At 43.2% G+C, this 19,079-nt stretch overlaps 1 protein-coding gene across 1 annotated transcript in view; it reads left to right on the top strand.

The window, feature by feature from the left end:
* The window catches only part of sorl1 (sortilin-related receptor, L(DLR class) A repeats containing), a 79,821-nt gene that overhangs the window by 44,585 nt on the left and 16,157 nt on the right, over positions 1-19,079 (top strand). The window contains exons 13-32 of the mRNA XM_084065596.1: positions 2,741-2,919; positions 3,022-3,208; positions 3,538-3,666; positions 7,860-7,945; positions 8,120-8,292; positions 8,392-8,523; positions 8,906-8,997; positions 9,905-10,151; positions 10,605-10,743; positions 11,198-11,371; positions 12,462-12,575; positions 12,984-13,106; positions 13,782-13,901; positions 14,359-14,484; positions 15,150-15,260; positions 15,592-15,723; positions 16,000-16,137; positions 17,116-17,250; positions 17,569-17,721; positions 18,492-18,671. Of these exons, the coding sequence (XP_083921722.1) occupies positions 2,741-2,919; positions 3,022-3,208; positions 3,538-3,666; positions 7,860-7,945; positions 8,120-8,292; positions 8,392-8,523; positions 8,906-8,997; positions 9,905-10,151; positions 10,605-10,743; positions 11,198-11,371; positions 12,462-12,575; positions 12,984-13,106; positions 13,782-13,901; positions 14,359-14,484; positions 15,150-15,260; positions 15,592-15,723; positions 16,000-16,137; positions 17,116-17,250; positions 17,569-17,721; positions 18,492-18,671 (2,870 nt within the window). The remainder of the gene's footprint in view (positions 1-2,740; positions 2,920-3,021; positions 3,209-3,537; positions 3,667-7,859; positions 7,946-8,119; positions 8,293-8,391; positions 8,524-8,905; positions 8,998-9,904; positions 10,152-10,604; positions 10,744-11,197; positions 11,372-12,461; positions 12,576-12,983; positions 13,107-13,781; positions 13,902-14,358; positions 14,485-15,149; positions 15,261-15,591; positions 15,724-15,999; positions 16,138-17,115; positions 17,251-17,568; positions 17,722-18,491; positions 18,672-19,079) is intronic.

Genomic DNA, 19,079 nt, shown 5'->3' with positions numbered 1-19,079 from the left:
TATTTGGGCTTGCTTCACAATTGTTTAATTGTTTTAACCGGTGGTTCTCAAATATTTTCATGTCATGGACCCCCAAGTTAATATGTATGCTAATGTATCCCTATAAGCCCCATCTGAAAATGTTTTGTGCGAGCTGGAGGCAGATTTGTGTTGTTAGAATGTTTAAAAAATCTTCCAAATCTTCCAAATTTTATTACACGATTTAAAAAATAAATAGCAGATCTACAAGCTCACAACGGTTTAATTAAAGTGCTTATAATGGCCTAAGTGCCAGTTGCTTCTTTTGGGCTTGTTTTCCTAGACCTGGTTGCTTATTTCTCTCACAACATCTGGCAACGCTGAAGTTCAACTCTGCCGTCTCTCGTCTAAGATAACATATGCGGTGTCGCATCGCCTTGACAACTTACTGTTCTGTCTGGAAGCGGATCACGTAATAAATGCTCTCATGTGTAATGAGAATAAAGAAGTTTACAAGGTTTAACCCCATTACCAAATAAAAGGCTAATAAAACGTGGAAAGGATATTATAAGCATCTAATGAACATTGCGCACCTTAAATATGATGTTGAAAATAAATCCAGGGCATACAAGTGGAACGCTTCTATCCGATTATGGACCAGAGCTTATTGATTAAATTAGTTCATTTTGGATATCACTGTCCTACGTCGGAATGGGGAATGGTTCTGGACACAGCTTTCATCCACTTTATTTTTCCTCATCAGATGGTAATATTTATTAGGCTGCTGTGTGTGGCGTTCATGTGATCAATATACAGTAGCCTGCAGTAGGCTTTACAAATTAATACCGCGACACGGACACTGATGCAGTCAGTCCCGCCGCAGTTTCATTAAGGCATCATAGCCTATTTTCATTATTACGCGACACTTTGGCTGAGATGGCCCGCTGGCAAACACACACCTAATAATTCAGCTGCGACTCATATAGCCTAGAAAATAAATAAAAAGCGGTGGAATCTACATCATGTACTCTATATTATGCATAGGCTACAAGCAATATATCGTTTGACATTTATTTTTAATGTTTTATATATATGTGTTGACAAATGTTGGGCACATATATATTTTATTTGAGGTTTGCCACTGTTGTAATTGATTTTGACATGAAGAATAAAGCATTCTAAAGACATACGCACATTTCAGCCCTGGTACGCCAGCCTCGGGGCTGACCTGAGAACGTGCGCACCTGACGCACAAAACACAGACCAAAAAATCTTTATGCATCAGGTGGATATGTACGACTTGTCCTAAATGCCGGTACGTACAAAATATGGTCGCAAATCCCTTTATGCATCCGGCCCATGGACTGTGTAGTAGCACATCTGTTGGCATAGCTGGGAGGGAACTCAAGATTTGGCTCTTGGTGACAAGTTTCAGATTTTTGGTATGGTGTTAGGTATAGGCATAAGGTTTTCAAAAACGATTTGGGCTCGCCCCCTAGTGGTCCGTTTGCAATAACCCCAATATTAGATCGGTAGGTATGGTTGAAACCCCAAATAATTGATAGTTTTTTTCCCCCAATGGATTCTGTTACTATTGGGCAGTTCGTTTGCAATACATCCAATATTAGATAGGTATAGGTATGGTTGAAACCTCAAATCATTGATAGAAAATATTTTTCAACAGATTCTGTTACTATTGCCAAATTCAAGATTGCGTACCAACTAAGTGATGTCCTATAGCTGGGAGGGAATATGTCAAAAATCATAAAAATGTTGGATTTGGCAATAAACATTTCAACCTTGACCTATGTAAAATTGGAGTTATTGTAAATCGTCCACTAGGGGACCAGCCCAACTCGTTTGCAATGTTTTTTTTTTACATAACATCATGCCAAAAATCAAAAACTAGCTGCCAAGTGCAACATGTTTATGATTTTTTACATATTCCCTCCCAGCTTATGGCCATTTTAAGCTCCTTTCCACAAGTTAGATTCCTGGATATTTAGAATGCTTTTTAGCATGCCCAATTGTAACAGAATCCATTGAAAAATATGTTCTATCAATTATTTGGGGTTTCAACCATACCTATACCTATCTAATATTGGAGTTATTGCAAACAGACCACTAGGGGGCGAGCCCAACTCGTTTGCGATGGTTTTAGAAAACCTTATGCCCATACCTACACCATACCAAAAATGTTAAGCTACCATGAGCCAAATCTTGATGATTTTTGAGGAGTTCCCTCCCAGCTACTGTAGCAGGAGTATTAGAGCTGTACCTACAGTCAGTTTTTGGTTTGGAAAATCCTGGTCTTATCTGATCTGGTTGTCAGACTAGCACTCACTTAGATTAGGTTTGACACGGGTCACTCCAACGAGGTGCAGTGTCGCACATCAAGCCAATCAGAGCCTCACTAAATGGCAGCATTAGCTTAGAAAGTATTAGTGAGAAAGTATACTTGGACATTAAGTGACACAAAACAAGAGCTCCCCAGTAACCCAACACCACCGTGCGTCCCTTCAACGAGGAAGTGGACTGGCTTGTTTTTGTGGCAGTGAGTTTGGTGTGGACTCTATAGGATATGGAATACTAAATGAGGGCAAAGATGGAAAACAGAAAAATGTACTGTAGGGACATTTTGGGGGTGAGAAAAATACATTTATTGAATAAATGCATGAAAAGATATCTTGAACTAAAAAGATTGAAAATTTAAACCACACCATGGGACATGTTGACAGGGATTTGAAAAACATTTCTACAGCTGAATGTGTGTCTGTTTCAGGTTCAGCACCAATGAGGGAGAGACGTGGACAAACTTCCAGTTCTCTGAGCGGGACGTGTACATCTATCAGCTGCTGACGGAGCCCGGAGAGAAGAGCACAGTCTTCACCATCTTTGGTTCATATGCTGACCAGAGACACAGCTGGCTTATCCTGCAGGTCAACGCCTCTGATGTACTGGGTGTGTATTACACATCTCTCCCCTCGTCTCCTCGTTTCCTCTCTCCTCTCCTCTCCTCTCCTCTCCTCTCCTCTCCTTTATGTGTCTGTCTGTCATTCCCAGGTGTGCCCTGTTTGGAGGCTGACTACAAGCGCTGGTCTCCATCTGATGAGCGTGGCAGTGACTGTCTTCTGGGTAGAGAGATGGTGTTTAAGAGGCGGACTCCCCATGCCACCTGTTTCAATGGAGAAGACTTTGACCGTCCCATAACGGTGTCTAACTGCTCCTGCACACGTCAGGACTATGAATGGTACAGCAGCAGCACCTGATATATAATGTACACAAGCCAAGTCCACTTTTATTGGGATAGCACATTACACACACACACGCACACATGCATGCACGAACGCAACCATGGACACACCTTTGATGTGTAAGTAGACAACACAAATAGGTTTAAAAACAAGCAAATTATTCATATGAGTTTGTACTGTATAGTAGAAGAGTTTTACAGTAGGTAAAACATTTTTAAAGCCTCTGCCTTTCAGTTTTTAAATATATAAGTCGTTTGACCTGCATATACTACATACAGTATGGTGCATATGTTCATAAATGTCCTCTCCTCTCTTCTCCTCTCAGTGACTATGGCTTCAAGCTGAGTGAAGATCTGTCCCTGCAGGTGTGTGCACCTGACCCCGAGTTCTCAGGGAACCTCTACGCTCCTCCAGTGCCATGTCCTGTGGGCACCACGTACAGACGGAGCAAGGGGTGAGCTGCTGGGTGGATTAGGGGTGTGTGTGTGTGTGTGTGTGTGTGTGTGATTGTATGTGTGCTTGTGTGTATTAGCATAATGTCAATATCTGCACCGGACATGATACTCTTCTAACTAGAAAAACAAATAACGCACATCCTCCGTTCTTTGGTGCTGAGCTTTAACTGTATGAACAGTGATAATGAGACAAAGATGGGGCTCGCAACTCACTTTTGTGCTCCGGGTTTTATTCAAACAAAACAGCTGATGATACACCGGCTTCGAATGCTATCAATGCATTGAATGGGAGATTATCACGTTTTATCAGACCATTGAATGGGCGAAGTAGGCGAGCTACCGTCTACCCCGCGATTTGTCAGACCATTCATTGGGCGTAATCAGGAGCTACTGACCTACCGACGGAGGCGGAGCAGTCCCCACAACAATATTTACGATTCTGTCCATATCGGTACATAACTCGAACGGCGCTGAGTAGGCACAGGCGAGGGTCGCACCGCTCCGGACGGCAACTCAGTCGCCTTAGCTCCTTCGGTGGCCCGTCGCGGGGCTCCACCTCGCCTGAGACTGCGCGCCTCCGTCATGGTCCGAAACCGAAACAACCAAAACCAAAACCGAAACTAAAGTATTTAAGTCATCTCCGTCGGTAGGTCAGTAGCTCCTGATTACGCCCACTGAATGGTCTGATAAATCGCGGGGTAGACGGTAGGTCGCCTACTTCGCCCATTCAATGGTCTGATAGAACGTGATAATCTCCCATTCTATGCATTTATAGCATCCGAATCAGGTGGATGATACGACGTTTCGACCCTTTCGGTCTTTTTCAAGTATCAACAAGAAAGCAGGAAATGACCTCTTTTTATACAGAAATGAATGGTTTTGGTTACCAGCCCCACCTGGTGATCAGGGGCGGTACCTAGATTTAATAAACATTTTATCAAAAGACAACACTTCATCTTTTAAATGTTTTTACAAAATATTTTTAGAACATTTTCTTGATTTTTCTAACTATCTTCGATCTTCTAACTAGGCCTGGTATCTAGGATCATAGTAGAGCCCTGAATGGACTGTTTTCTTTTTTTTATCCCGCTCTTCCTGACCATTATAAACCCGCTCACGCAATGGTCCCGTCCACAGCAATATTGTCATTGCGACAGAATCAGAATCAGAACGTTATTGTCGCATCACAGTGTAAAAAGTGGGAAGAGGGGAGCAGGGGGGCAAGGGAAAGTTAAAGAAAATATGTCAAGGAGAGGCAAAAATGAAATATCTATATACACTGTGGGGAACTGATCAAAGCCAAACACAAAATGCAGGGTACAAGCCCACTTAAGGGTATTTATTTGACACCTTTTCAGATATATGACCCGTAGGCCCTTGGTCTTACTTTTCCTGTAACTTCAAATAATAAAGTCCAACTCAAAATTCACCCCGGGTCGGGGTATTTTCATGCATCACAATGTCTCTTTGTTTGGATCCGTGCGCCACAGCGTCATCGCTCAGTATCCATGCATTGTGCTCAGGTATGTGTGATTAACTCCCACAGGTTGCCTAGGAGTAAACAGAGAGCGTCCTTTAACACTACAATTCATAAACATTCAGTAATGTGCAGGAATAGTGGAGAATTGCCTTACCGCCTGTAGCACCCGTCCAGTCACCAGGAGAGCCAATGCCAGACTGAGACAGAGTAGCCACTTTTGTAGATTGGTGCCACACCTAACCTGTCGTCGCAGCTGCGCTCAGTTGGGGCTGATTCATGATGGTGAGTGGCAGGTAACGCCCTTCTATGACGCTGCCCAGGCTGGTGCGCTCCCTGCGAGGTCTCCCTCTGTCTCTGTCCCATGGCCTCTCCCTGGTGTGGTGCTTACCTGACAGGCGGCATTGTGGCGATACTCCACAACACATATGACCAGCAGGTACAGTACATGAGGTTAGACATAAGGTGCGAGGTGGCGAACACATTCAGTAGGTCCACATTAGCAGCAGGTATGTACATGAGATTTAGACATAAGGTCAGGTTCACATAGGATGGTAGACCACATAGGTTGATAACTTTCACAGGTTCAAATCTGCATGGTAGATCCACAAAGAAAGGCAAAAAAAAGTCCATGGCCAGACTGGTGACAGGCGGTGGTCAGACCTTGTTGAGCAGTCTGATGGTAGCCGTGTGGAAGCTGTTCAGAAACCTGGTGGTCTTGCCCTTGATACTATGGTAGGCCTCTTTGCCTGGCCGTGTCGTTAAAGGGGTGTGAACAGATTATGACTTGTTTGGTGCATGTCTTTGATGGTGCATATCTTTGATATAGTGCTCTTTGACTACAATTACCCAAATACCAACAAACCCAAATACAAACAGAACGATAGCATGAGAGAGACAGGATTTGACCATTCCAGCACCACGGACAGAAACACAGTGGGCTGGGCTAACCGCTGATCTGTAATATAAATAGATGCCAATTTAGATGACTTGTTGGTAACAACATTTTGGAATGATGTTGTCCATTGATTGCAAGATAGTCAATTAGGCTGTCCATAATTAACTGACTTGATTTTCCTTAATTCTCCTGAACCGATTATTTGACAATGGTCACAATCATTCAAAAATAGTGTTTATTCATATGCTTGCTCAGAGATGTAGAGAAAAAGTTAAGAAAACGCCAAATGGTGTAAAATCTTGTCAGTTGGAAATGGGCGTCCAAATTGTGAAGCGGCCTGTTATAGTACCACCATGAGGCAGATTTGAAAGATTTGGGTTGGAGGGTTTGTATGGCCTGTTTCACACCGATCGGTCCAGTGTTGGCCGAGATATGCTGCTCACAGACAGACACAGACAGACTCACAGAAAGGAAAACATAGTCTTCGCCTCCCGGCCTGGTGAGCACAAAGAGACAGTCCCGTGTAAATGTTATATAAATGCCCTAATGTCTTATATAGTATGTTTGTGGAAGGAGTGCTGTTGACTGCTGTTGATATTAATATATCATTGGAATGCGTAATAGGATGAGTTTTAGAGGCTATTAAAAAAAGTGAGCGTAAAGAAGAGCACATCGGTATCACCTTTGCAACATTTGGAGGTCTTAACAGTCATGTAAATCACAATCATTGTATTACTCCTAATGTACTCAGTGGTCATTGCTTTCTAAATCCTCATATATGGCATCTGGCCAGGTGGCCTGGCTGGGTGAGAGACTCCCGGCCTGAATTGTTGTCCCATTCCTATCCTGTAAAATCCTGAGCAGCCTCACAAAATGTCACTTGCACAATGTACATAGACAAGTACATTTCCCACTGCTGCTGAATATTTACTGTAGCTATGATAACCTAGGTTATCATACCTGCCGTCCTACCGTTAACTGCCTTTAACTTTATTTCTGTCTTATCTATATATTTTACTCTTACTTTTATGTAATGTTTTAACTTAATTACATCCAGTATTATTACTTTTTGTAATTCTTATTATCTTGTTGTATTGTTGTGTTAGCACAGTCTCTGCGAAACATGTCTCAACAACATTTTTCTGTTTGTACCTGTATGAGTAAGAGACAAATAAATCCCTCTTGATTCCCTGTCTGCAAATACAACCCTGTTCACAGTCACTCACATCTGTTCCTACAGTATACAGACAGTAAAGAAGCAGATTATGTCTGTGTGTGTGTCTCTCTGTACACATCTGTTTACAGCTTGTGTTACTTTGTGATGCTGTAAAGCAGCCTTGGCTCTGATTTGTGCATTTGCTTGGTCTAAAATACCTGAACAATGGAGCTGTTTGATTGGATGAGGGTCTAATGTGAATCTGAAGCTGAACGTGCTTCAAGGGATTTCTTGTAAAAGACAGTCTATTCCCTTCTGAAAACACAACGACCAGAAGTCCGCTGAAAGAGTGTGATGTTTGGTACTTTCCATGGATACGAGATATGGCAGGATCTGCTTTGTGATTATACTAATATGCATGCCAAGCAGCTTAATTTGTGTTTCTGTAAAGCACCCCAAAAAATAGATAACTTTGATCCCTACCCAAAACTCCTGCTGTCATCTGTTCGCTTCTTCTGAGCCCTGTTTTAGTTACAGTAGCTCTTGCTGAGCCCAGTTATAATTTGCTTCTACTGACTGCTGTTGCAGTTTACTCCTACCAGCCCTGTTAGAGTTCGCTCCTACTGAGCCCTGTTACAGTCTACTTGTTTAATGTTTGCAGCTACAGGAAGGTCCCAGGAGACAGCTGCAGTGGTGGAGACGTGGAGGCCAGACTGGAGGGAGAGATGCTTCCTTGTCCTGTTGGAGGTAAGACTAATTTCTTCTCTTCATTTAGATTAGAGTTGTGCTTTTGCTGGTTCTGAACTTTGACCTAATGTCAGTATACTTTACGCATATTAGACTAACGCAATTTTCCTATTATAGTTTTACTTCTTCGTCTGTGTGAGAACATAACAGTATTTGTTTCCTGTGTTGTGTTAGAGAGTAATGAGTTCATCTTGTACGCGGTGAGGAACTCCATCCATCGCTATGACCTGGCCACAGGCAGCGATCAGGTGCTACCATTGGCTGGCCTCCGGGAGGCCGTGGCGCTTGACTTCGACTACGACAGGAACTGTCTCTACTGGGCAGACATATCACTGGACACCATACAGGTTGGTACACACAGAGTTGAACAAGGATATTGTGCCATGAGCTAGTTTGACATCCATGGTACCAGATGTGATGCTGCCTCCTCTTCTGTCTCTCTACAGCGTCTTTGTTTGAACGGCAGCACAGGACAGGAGGTGGTAGTGAGGAAAGATCTGCAAAACGTGGAGGCGCTAACCTTTGACCCCATCAGCAGGCTGCTTTACTGGGTCGACGCTGGAGCCAAGAAGATAGAGGTACAGCATGGAGCTGTGTGTGTTTGTAATTAAGTATGCATTTGCGAATGCTATTTTGATTATTTGAAGGCAGCTTCAGGTTCATCACCACATTGACAGTAGGTAGCGGAGACCTTAATTCTGTGGGGGAAGTTCAGTTTCAGCTTTACTCTGCTGACGGCTACTCAGATGGTCATGATGAGCAGCCATCAGGAGCTGTTAGGGGTTAAGTGTCTTGCTCACGGACACATAGACATGGGAGGTCTCTGCCTACAGTAAATGGTACACAACTGGTTCAACAAACACCATTAGTGATCACTTCTCTCCTTGTTATAGGGATTAGTTGGCAAGTCACTCTTGGGGTGTCTTCATGTGTGGTTGATGCTGTCTTATGTGTCTTCAGGTTTCCAACCCTGACGGAGACCTGCGTCACACTCTGCTCAACTCCTCTGTACTGGAACATCCCCGAGCCCTGGTCCTACTGCCTGGAGAGAGGTAGCAAATTTAAAAGCTTATTCTTTTTTCGTCTTTCTTAGTTTCCTTTGTAAATGTCCTTGTTACTCTTTCTGTCCACTTGTCTAGTGTTATGCTGGATTTATTATTCACCCTTCAGTTCCCATTGAGTGTGGTAAAGTCTGAAAGGCAGTAAGCAGAACCAGGTTAATACAGATTTCTGCTCAGGTTTTCAGTTTTTATTGGCATTTATTTCATGGCTTTGTTGAATAATCTATTCTGATTGGTCAATCATGGCATTCTGTGGTCTCTTATTTCTCATTAACAGGCCACTTCTCTGCCTCCATTTATGTTGCTATGGAATGAGAAGCTTGTTAATGTTGCTATGGAATGAGAAGCTTGTTAACTAACACAATTATTTATTTTTTTAATCAATATTTGGTGTCAAAGTATTGATTTAGTTTGTAAGCAGCTGTAATACGCAGCATAATATACAGTGAGGTGGTCATTATTGAAAAATAAACGAAGCATAGCACCGCACTGTTTATTATCATTATCTAACACCTTGGTTGAATCTCCTAGACCGTTTTAAAAGTATGCATATTTAACACCATCACAAGATACTGTACAGAAGACATCGACACAAAACTCCTCTGTACAGAGGACTGTACTTACTGTTCTTACTGATCTTCAAACCCGAACAGCCACACTAAATGCTAATTTATGCTCAATCGGACGACTTCTTCGGGGGCCGGAAATAGCAGATCTATAAGCTCGCGTTGTGAGCTTACAGATCGGCTATTTTCGGTCTACGACGCCATCATATGATGCAATTGAAATTGGGCTTAATATAGCACATGTTTAAATGACTTTAACCATAATCCAATGCTTACCAGATATCAGGGTATTGCTGTACATGTAAATGTACATTTTTCTCTGTCCTCTGTAGTCTTATGTTCTGGACGGACTGGGGCGATCGTGCGGCTGGTGTGTACCGCAGCTACATGGATGGCTCCAACATCTCCTGCATCGTGTCTGAGGGCGTGCGCTGGCCCAACGGCATCACAGCCGATGATCACTGGCTGTACTGGACAGAGGCTTACAGTGACCGCATCGAGAGGGCCGACTTCACCGGGGGTCAGAGGAGCGTGCTCATGGAGGGGTTGCCTCACCCGTACGCCATCGCTGTGTTCAAGGTGGGGCCAGAATCATGCACTGATGTGAACTAACATACTGAGCAGAGACTGTACTGCACAGAGACTGGATTTCAAACTGAAAAACTCAAAACTGGAAGGGAGACTGTAGGCAGAGTGTATTTAGACTGTATAGAGACTGTATTAGACACTCAGTAGAAACTGTATGGAGTCTGTAGAGAGATTGGATAGAAACTAAATTATATGGAGACTATACTTATAGAGATTGGATTCCAGACTATAAAACTGGAATGAGACTAGACTAGAGATAAGGTATTTAGACTATCCAGACTGGGTGGAGACTAAATGGACACTGTATAGAGACTGGATGGAGACTATATAGAGACTGTACTTCAACAGTAAATGGAGAGTGAGACTGTATTTAGACTGTATGTTAACAAAATGCATTTGGAATCAAATAGCATCTTACAAAGATCCAATTTTTGCTGTCTGCAGAATGACTTGTACTGGGATGACTGGTCTAGAATGGGGATCTTCAAAGCTCCCAAAGTTGGCTCACAGAACAATGAGCTGATTGTTGGCAGACTGACCGGCGTGATGGACCTCAAGATCTTCTATAAGGGAAAAACCAGAGGTGAGAGACCAATTACAACAAACAGACAGACAGACAGACAGAGGAAACAAGGCTGAGTAGAGACATTAAGCACTTGATCTTGTTAGTAGATAATATAACTTTATTCAACTGCTTTAAATGTATTTACGGGGCTGTAGTCAATACAGCACCTTAAATACAATCTAAAATACGGTATCTAAAATAGCCTTCTACTACTTCTAGTCCTACTAAAACTACTTGAGACTTTTACTGCAGGGCTTGGATGACTATGCAGTCTTTTCAATTATTTGATTCATCGAAAAAGGTTATCTATAGAATAGTCGATAAGAAATTAATTAATTGTCACAGCTTAGTGGGAGGGTACTATTTACCATTGTACTTGAGTTTGTGCTCTTCATTATGCACCTTTTGTTAAGATGGCTTAAAAGTCAATTGACTTCATTTGAAGCAAATTGAATGGACTTCTCTCCTCCAGGTCATAATGCCTGTGTGGACCAGCCCTGCAGCCTGCTCTGTCTGCCCCAGCCAGGGCACCGACACACCTGCGTGTGTCCAGACGGAACCCCCACCATCACCATGCCTAATGGAGAGCTGCAGTGTCAGTGTCCCACTGGATACCAGCGACATAATAACACCTGCATCAAGACCGGTGAGTCTCTCTCTCTCTCTCTCTCTCATATCTTATGAAGACGTTCAATTTCAAGGTGTTTATTGTCACTTAACACTAATAAACAAAATACATAACTGGTAATATCAACATTGCTGTACAATATAATGTATAATAAAATATCTGTATAATGGTATATGGCCTTGTTGACTAGACTTGAGTAATTTCCTAAACCCTAACCTTATCTCTAATGCTAACCCTAAAATAGCTCCTTGTGGAATTGAGGACCAGGAAAATGTCCTCTGTTAAGACTCCACATCTTTTAAATGTCCTCAAAAGGATAGCAATACAAGAAAACATGAATGACCAGCCATGCAAATGATTGACTGTCTGAACGAAGTCTGACCTCTAGTTTGTGGGAGGTAATGTTAATGTTTGATGGCCGCACAATTGATGGACTAAAGCCCTAATGGACTAAAGAGGTGGACCTAATGAAATGAATAATTAGCCCACCACAATAACACTGGCTTTTATTGCATCTTATATCAACATTTTATTATCAGTCTGTCAGTGTGTCCTACATGGTTCTCCAAATAAAGGCATGCAATTTGTGTTTGCTGGTTAGATATGGCTGTCATTACTTAGACTTGCACATTGTTGGGGATATGTTCCTGACACACTCACATGAGGAGAGTCTCATCCACAGTGATGGTTTAGGATCACAAAACCTTTGTGTCGGCACTAAGCTGGAGATTTTGTAGCGCTGGTGTAGTTGTTTGGAGTGTGCCAGATTACTGGAGGCCTCAGTGGTATTGTTGGTCCTTGGGGACCTCAGTTGTACTGCTGCTTTTTTGTTCTACCTTCTTCTGATGAAGGCATAGAGCCGAAACATGTCCTGATTGCCTTGTTGCCTCTTTTCAAATAAAATAAAACAAGTGCCTGAGGGACAGAACGTGAGTGCTAGCACCAAGCATCGTTTTATTATTTCTCCAATCTGCCAGCAAAGTACCATGGACAGTTTTGAAGAAAAGTTTGCGGAGGAGAGTAGGAAGTACAAAGGACAGAAATATGTCTTTGTACAGTATGTTCCCTGATGTTAGCTTAAATTGTCTCCCTCTGTCTGTCCAATTAGAGCACAGCTGTTTGCCTAACCAGTATCGCTGCTCCAATGGTCGCTGTATCAGTAGCATCTGGAAGTGTGACAGCGACAATGACTGTGGAGACATGAGCGACGAACAGGAATGTCGTAAGTAAAACAACTAAACGATTTCAACATTAGATATGATATATTACTGTAATAGGACATTACATAACACACATCTACTGTTGTCTCCTCTCAGCTATTCTGACTCAGTGTCTCAGTTAAACAAAAGTTAACCATTTAAACCCTAGCATCCATATTCTGGGGGAAACATTCTGTGAGCTTGTAGATCAGCTGTTTTCAACAAAGATATTTTCTGCCCTTGGGAATCTCGTTAACTAAGCCCTAACTATCCCTTGGGAATACAGTCAAAAGTATAGGGTTTACGTGGTTAAACAAAACACTAATGGAATGCCTTTTAGAAAATGAAATTGATCGTGTGTGTGTGTGTGTGTGTGTGTGTGTGTGTGTGTGTGTGTGTGTGTGTGTGCGTGCGTGCGTGCGCTCCTGCAGCCACCACATCCTGTGACCCGACCATTCAGTTCCGCTGTGTGTCATCTGGTTCATGCATCCCTCTGGCCTTCAAATGTGATCATGAGGATGACTGTGGTGATGACAGCGATGAAGGACACTGTGGTAAGTCTTGACAGCAGACTGCTGTGATCACACAGTAGCCTAAATGCCTGCATTCACACAGCCATCAACATAGTCCAGACAGATCTGGAGGGTTGGCTGTTGCCAACCCCCCACCAGCCAATAGCAAAATATGTTAACTGTTATAACTTTTGATGGATTATCCGATCTGAACATGTGAAATATGTAAGGATTCAGGATCAGGAGTAGCATTTGGTACTTCAAGCATATTACCCATAGAATCTATTTTTTCCCCAGTATAGGCTCTATGCACAGCAGCCATATTATCGCTTCCTTCACAGGTGTTACCAATGATACTAATGAAGGCTCTGTTCCATTTAGTGTAGCACAGTAGTTCTCAGATTTTTGAATTTCAGATTTCCAAGACCCCCATAACTCTGAGAGTATACAAATGGAACCAAATGGACCCGTAAGGGTCCATTTGGTTCCATTTGTACACTCTCAGAGTTACACACCCGTAAAGGGCCATTTGGGAGTGTTTCCAGTGAGCCAACATGCACAATATCAGCAGCACCCTGACTCCGTCTGACCAGAATGGAACAGAGCCTTCATTAGTATCATTGGTAACACCTGTGAATGTCTTACAATATGGCTGCTGTGCATAGAGCCTATTGGCGCATATGCACAAACATACTGTGTTGTATTTGTCTGTGTCAGAGTCTCACCAGTGTGGCCCGGAGGAGTTCCTGTGTGAGCGAGGCGTGTGCATACGGGAGTCCTGGCGCTGTGATGGAGACAATGATTGCAGGGATTGGTCAGACGAAGCCAACTGTACAGGTGATGAACAGGATGTTGCTGGCCATCCCTAACATGACAAGACATATTATATGCATCTACGTAGATGCATGTTATGTTATGTTACAGTATGTCCATTAACATGTTATTCAGAAGACTAACGACAGTATACTGTAATTATTCTTCTGAATAACATGTTAATGGAGAAGCAAGAGAGGAGATGGTTTTCGTGTACTCTTTTGAGAGAGAGAATAATATTTCTAATGACCACATATTGCCAAAGTACATCCATTGTTTTAAATAACTATATGTATTTATAATTTTTTCATTATGTTTAATTTTTTGTTTAGTCATCCTTTTGACCGTGAATGTTTGTGTGGGGTGGAAGGGAGGATTGTATGTGAATATAAGGGAAATAATAGAAGAAAGAATAAATTGTCCGGGCCTATTTGGTAATACACTCACCATCCTCACAACCACCTGCCATTTGTGTCCTTAGTGGGCCACCATACCTGTGAGTCCAGTAGCTTCCAGTGCCACACTGGTCACTGTATCCCCCAACGCTGGGTGTGTGATGGAGATGATGACTGTCAGGACGGTTCAGATGAAGACCCCAGACAATGTGGTAAGTACACACGTTGAATGTGAGCACAGCTTCAGTCAAAAAGAGGAACAGTACAATAACACTAGCCGGGTGCACAGCTCCAAAAGTACATAAGAATGATGCCAGCACTCACTTTATTTACTGGACTTGATTTTTTTTTAATTTAGGAAGGCAACAGGACACAACAGAACACAAGGGCTGGCATCATTCCCCTTTTAACCCATTAAGACCTGGAACGCATCTGTGTCACTTTAGATTTCTTTGGCTATTCAAAAATAGCAGATCTACAAGCTCATAGCACGGCACCGAGTGCCGCGCTATGAGCTTGTAGATCTGCTATTTTTGAAAAATCTTGAATTTTTTTTTTTGTTTTTTTCCAAAAAAACTGGACACACGTTTACACGTTCTCATACAGACACACACGTACACATACGTACACACACGCACGCACGCACGCACGCACGCACGCACGCACGCACGCACGCACGCACGCACGCACGCACGCACGCACGCACGCACGCACACACACACACACACACACACACACACACACACACACACACACACACACAAACAGGTGCTGGTGAACCTGTGCCACCCAAACTAATACCATCGTAATTGCCCACGTGGACGTGTCCCATCGTTGACTGTAACACTGTGTGCATTGTTGTGTTTGTTTGTTGCAGTGGGGGAGCGTTGCATGGGATTTCTCTGCCCCAACGGGACTTGTCTGCCGGCCACCGCCCACTGCAACAGCATAGAGGACTGCCCAGGGGGCGCTGATGAGCAGAATTGCGGTAAGCGGTGCAGTGTTGAGGTCATCTGTATGTCCTGTTGGCACGCAAGGAAATCAGCATTAGAAAGAATGATGAAAATAACTGCAGAACATGGAGAACCCACGTATATTCAAAACAGACTTAAATGACCTTTGCATGCAGTAGAGTCGAGAAGAGAGCTAAAATACAGCTGTGTGTGTGGCCATAATACAGTATGGAGAATACGCTGCTTACTGTATCCGTGAACTGAGACTGAAAACTTACATTGTTGAGATTCCCAAACTTGTTGTGTGTGTGTGTGTGTGTGTGTGTGTGTGTGTGTGTGTGTGTGTGTGTGTGTGTTGTCCTCCAGATCCATTGTGCACGCGCTATATGGAGTTTGTGTGTAAGAATCGTGCTCAGTGCTTGTTCCAGTCCCTGGTGTGCGATGGGACCAAGCACTGTGAGGATGGCTCCGATGAGGACCCCTCCTTCGCCGGCTGTGGTGGGCAGTCACACATTACATCACACTGAATGAACACATTATCACTGGAGTTGCAAATATAGAGCATTATACCTGAAGTACCGAGTAGCTCTCACTGCTAGAGGTTTTAACTTTAACCTTAACCCAATTCTAACTCAAAGTCAAACCTAAAATAGCCCATGTAAAGTAGTAATAATGATTTAATTAGGGGGTTCCCTCTAGTATAAACACTCACACACATGAAAAAGATTGCTGCATATTTCTTGTAAAACATGGAGATGCTGTCTGTGTTCTCAGCCACGCCGTCAGAGTTTGGTAAAGTGTGTGATGCCGATGCGTACACGTTCCAATGTGCAAACGGCGTGTGTGTGAGTCTGGAGTGGAAGTGCGATGGCATGGACGACTGTGGTGACTACTCTGACGAAGCCAACTGTGGTAAGACCCTCTCAAATCCTGGTCAAATGTAGCCTGGTAAACCCTCCCTCCGGAAATCTCATTTCAATTCGATTTCAGAAAGGAGTCTGGTCTGAAACGCCTTTCTCCAATAATCGCTCTGCTCGCCGAGCCGACGAGCCTATCAGCGTCGTCGCTCATTGTTCTGTGATTGACAGCGACAGTTGGCCAATCAGGTGGCGAGTTCGAGTGAGCCCGAATGAACCCGAGTGCAGCCTGAGAGCCGCCGAAAAAAGACGAACGGCAGCCATTGTTGTTTGTGCGAGTGCCTTCACTTCTTACTTTCAGTTTTATAACGCTTTCAAACTTCTTTTTTGAGGCACGGAATTTACTTATAAGATATCGTTTGGATAGAATTTAGTTGTTTAACTTCATATATGTGGTCAATTAATCATGACAGAGCCTATTTAAAAATGTAAATTTAGAGAACCGGCAGGGGCGGGGAGTGACACGCATGTATCCCAATAAGGCAACCTATTTTCGGCATGGCCGTCCCAAAAGTCCCGTTGCGTCACATAGTCTGGAGCTCGTCAAAATGAACTGCTCATTGGCTGAAGGGGAAAACGATCATTGGTTGAAGGGGTTGTCGGTCAACGGTATTACTCCTGCCCAACTCCAGCCCACAGCGGTTATTGCAGAAAGGCGTTTCAGACCAGACTCCTTTCTGAAATCGAATTGAAATGAGATTTCCGGAGGGAGGGTTTACCAGGCTAGGTCAAATGATTGTTCATGCTCAAAATGAACCCCTGTTTTTGTCTTTTTTTGGATGATCTATTTGTCCAAGTGTCATGATAGATTATCACAATATTCATGGCTTATATCACAATATAATTTTTTGGTCACTATCCTGTAGCCATGAACTCAAGTGTGTATGTGTGTGTGTGTGTGTGTGTGTGTGTGTTTGTGTGTGTGTGTGTGTGTGTGTGTGTGTGTGTGTGTGTGTGTGTGTGTGTGTTCCAGCCTCTCCCACTGAGGTTCCAGGTTGTTCCAGGTATTTCCAGTTTGAATGCAGGAATGGTCGTTGTGTTCCAACATGGTGGAAATGTGATGGAGAGAACGACTGTGGTGACTGGTCTGATGAAGCACAGTGCACAGGTACACACGTACACACACACACACACACACACACACACACACACACACACACACACACACACACACACACACACACACACACACAGATACACATATTATGTCATATTTTCACTATTGTAATTTTTTCTTTAAAAGCATGTACTTTTGATTACTTAAGTGTTTTTAAAAGCAAGTACTCCAGTACTTTTAGTACAAATTTGAGAAACTTTCACTTGTAGTTGAGTCATATTTGACCAGGAGTATCTATACTTTAACTGAAGTACTGGGGTTGAGTACTTTGTCCACCTACATTCTGAAGCCGTGTTGTGACTCTTCAAGGAGGTGTCACCCCTCACACGGTGGCCCCGGGCCCCTCCACCTGCGCTGCTAACCGCTTCCACTGTGGCTCTGGAGCCTGCATCATCAACACATGGGTGTGTGACGGCTATGCCGACTGCCCTGATGGCAGTGATGAACTGGGCTGTCCTACTGGTACGTTTCCTTCACTTCTGTTCAGTTCAGTTCAAACTCCACAGTCCAGTGCACAATGAACTCAAAGCATTTGAATATGCTCTATGCACAGCAGCCATATTGGGAATTAATTGGGCCCCTTGCTTACTTCCTTCACAGGTGTTACCAATAATACTAATTAAGGCTCTGTTCCATTTAGTGTAGCACAGTGGTTGTCAAATTTCTTATTTTCAAGGACCCCCATAACTCTGAGAGTGTACAAATGGAACCAAATGGACCCGTTACACACCCACCGTAAGGGGTAATTTGGGAACCAAAATGGAGTGTTTCTAGTGAGCGAGCATGCACAATATCAGCACCCTGACCAGAATGGAACAGAGCCTTCATTAGTAACATTGGTAACACATGTGAAGGAAGTAAGGAAGAGGCCCAATTTCTTTCCAAAATGGCTGCTGTGCATAGAGCCTATTGGGACCATGATGTAGTGCTAATTAGCAATCAATAAACTCTTAATAATCCCAGTGATATACATCTGTACTCACCACTACCACCAGAACACATGGAGCAAAGCCATTCATTCCCCAGAAATATTTTCTGCTGAAAAGATTTTGCTTTCACTACTCAGTAAACTACACTCAATTGTTTTTGGTTACTTGATATAAACAAATATTTTTCATGGAATCTCGTTTATTGTAAGATACAGATTTGGTGAGACCCTTCTGACTGAGCGGTCTCACCAAATCTGCTATAGATTTTTTTATTTCATTTCCTGTTTTGTGTTTCTATGACAGTGAACAATGGGACAGCGACCCTGGCCCCCGCCCCCACCCACGCTGTGCCTCCACCTCCCTCCCCCGGTCGCTGTGCCAGGGGACAGTTCTTATGCCGTCGCCCCCCACTCTGCATTCCTGAGTGGCAGCGCTGTGACGGACACACACACTGTCAGGATGGATCTGATGAGACACACTGCCGTGAGTCTCACACACACACACACACACACACACACACACACACACACACACATAACACATTCACTGTCAGGGTTTTTCTAAAACAGTTTGCAGCTTCTGCCAGCATTTTAATGATTTTGTACCTTTTCAAGTAGTCACAGTCACAGAATATTTTTCTCCAGTACGATTGATCCCCTGATGGTTGCTAATCACTGAGGTGATTCAGGTGTGGTTTCACAAATGTCAACGAGGTCATTGTGACCTCGACATGTGTTGTTTGATGTTTGAAAATAGCCATGTTTCACTTTGGTAATACACAGGGAAAAAGTTTTCTCCGTTTATTTTTTAACATTGAAGGGAATGAAGCAGCAAATATTTGGATCGCGTTATCTCTTAATTCGTTGTGACGTTTTAAAATGTCCATGACGT

This window comes from Gymnoscopelus microlampas, assembly GCF_963454915.1.
Source record: "Gymnoscopelus microlampas genome assembly, chromosome: 8".
In the NCBI taxonomy this organism is placed as follows: domain Eukaryota; kingdom Metazoa; phylum Chordata; class Actinopteri; order Myctophiformes; family Myctophidae; genus Gymnoscopelus; species Gymnoscopelus microlampas.
The sequence above is the reverse complement of the archived record's forward strand: the minus strand, read 5'-3'. Positions and strand labels throughout refer to the sequence as shown.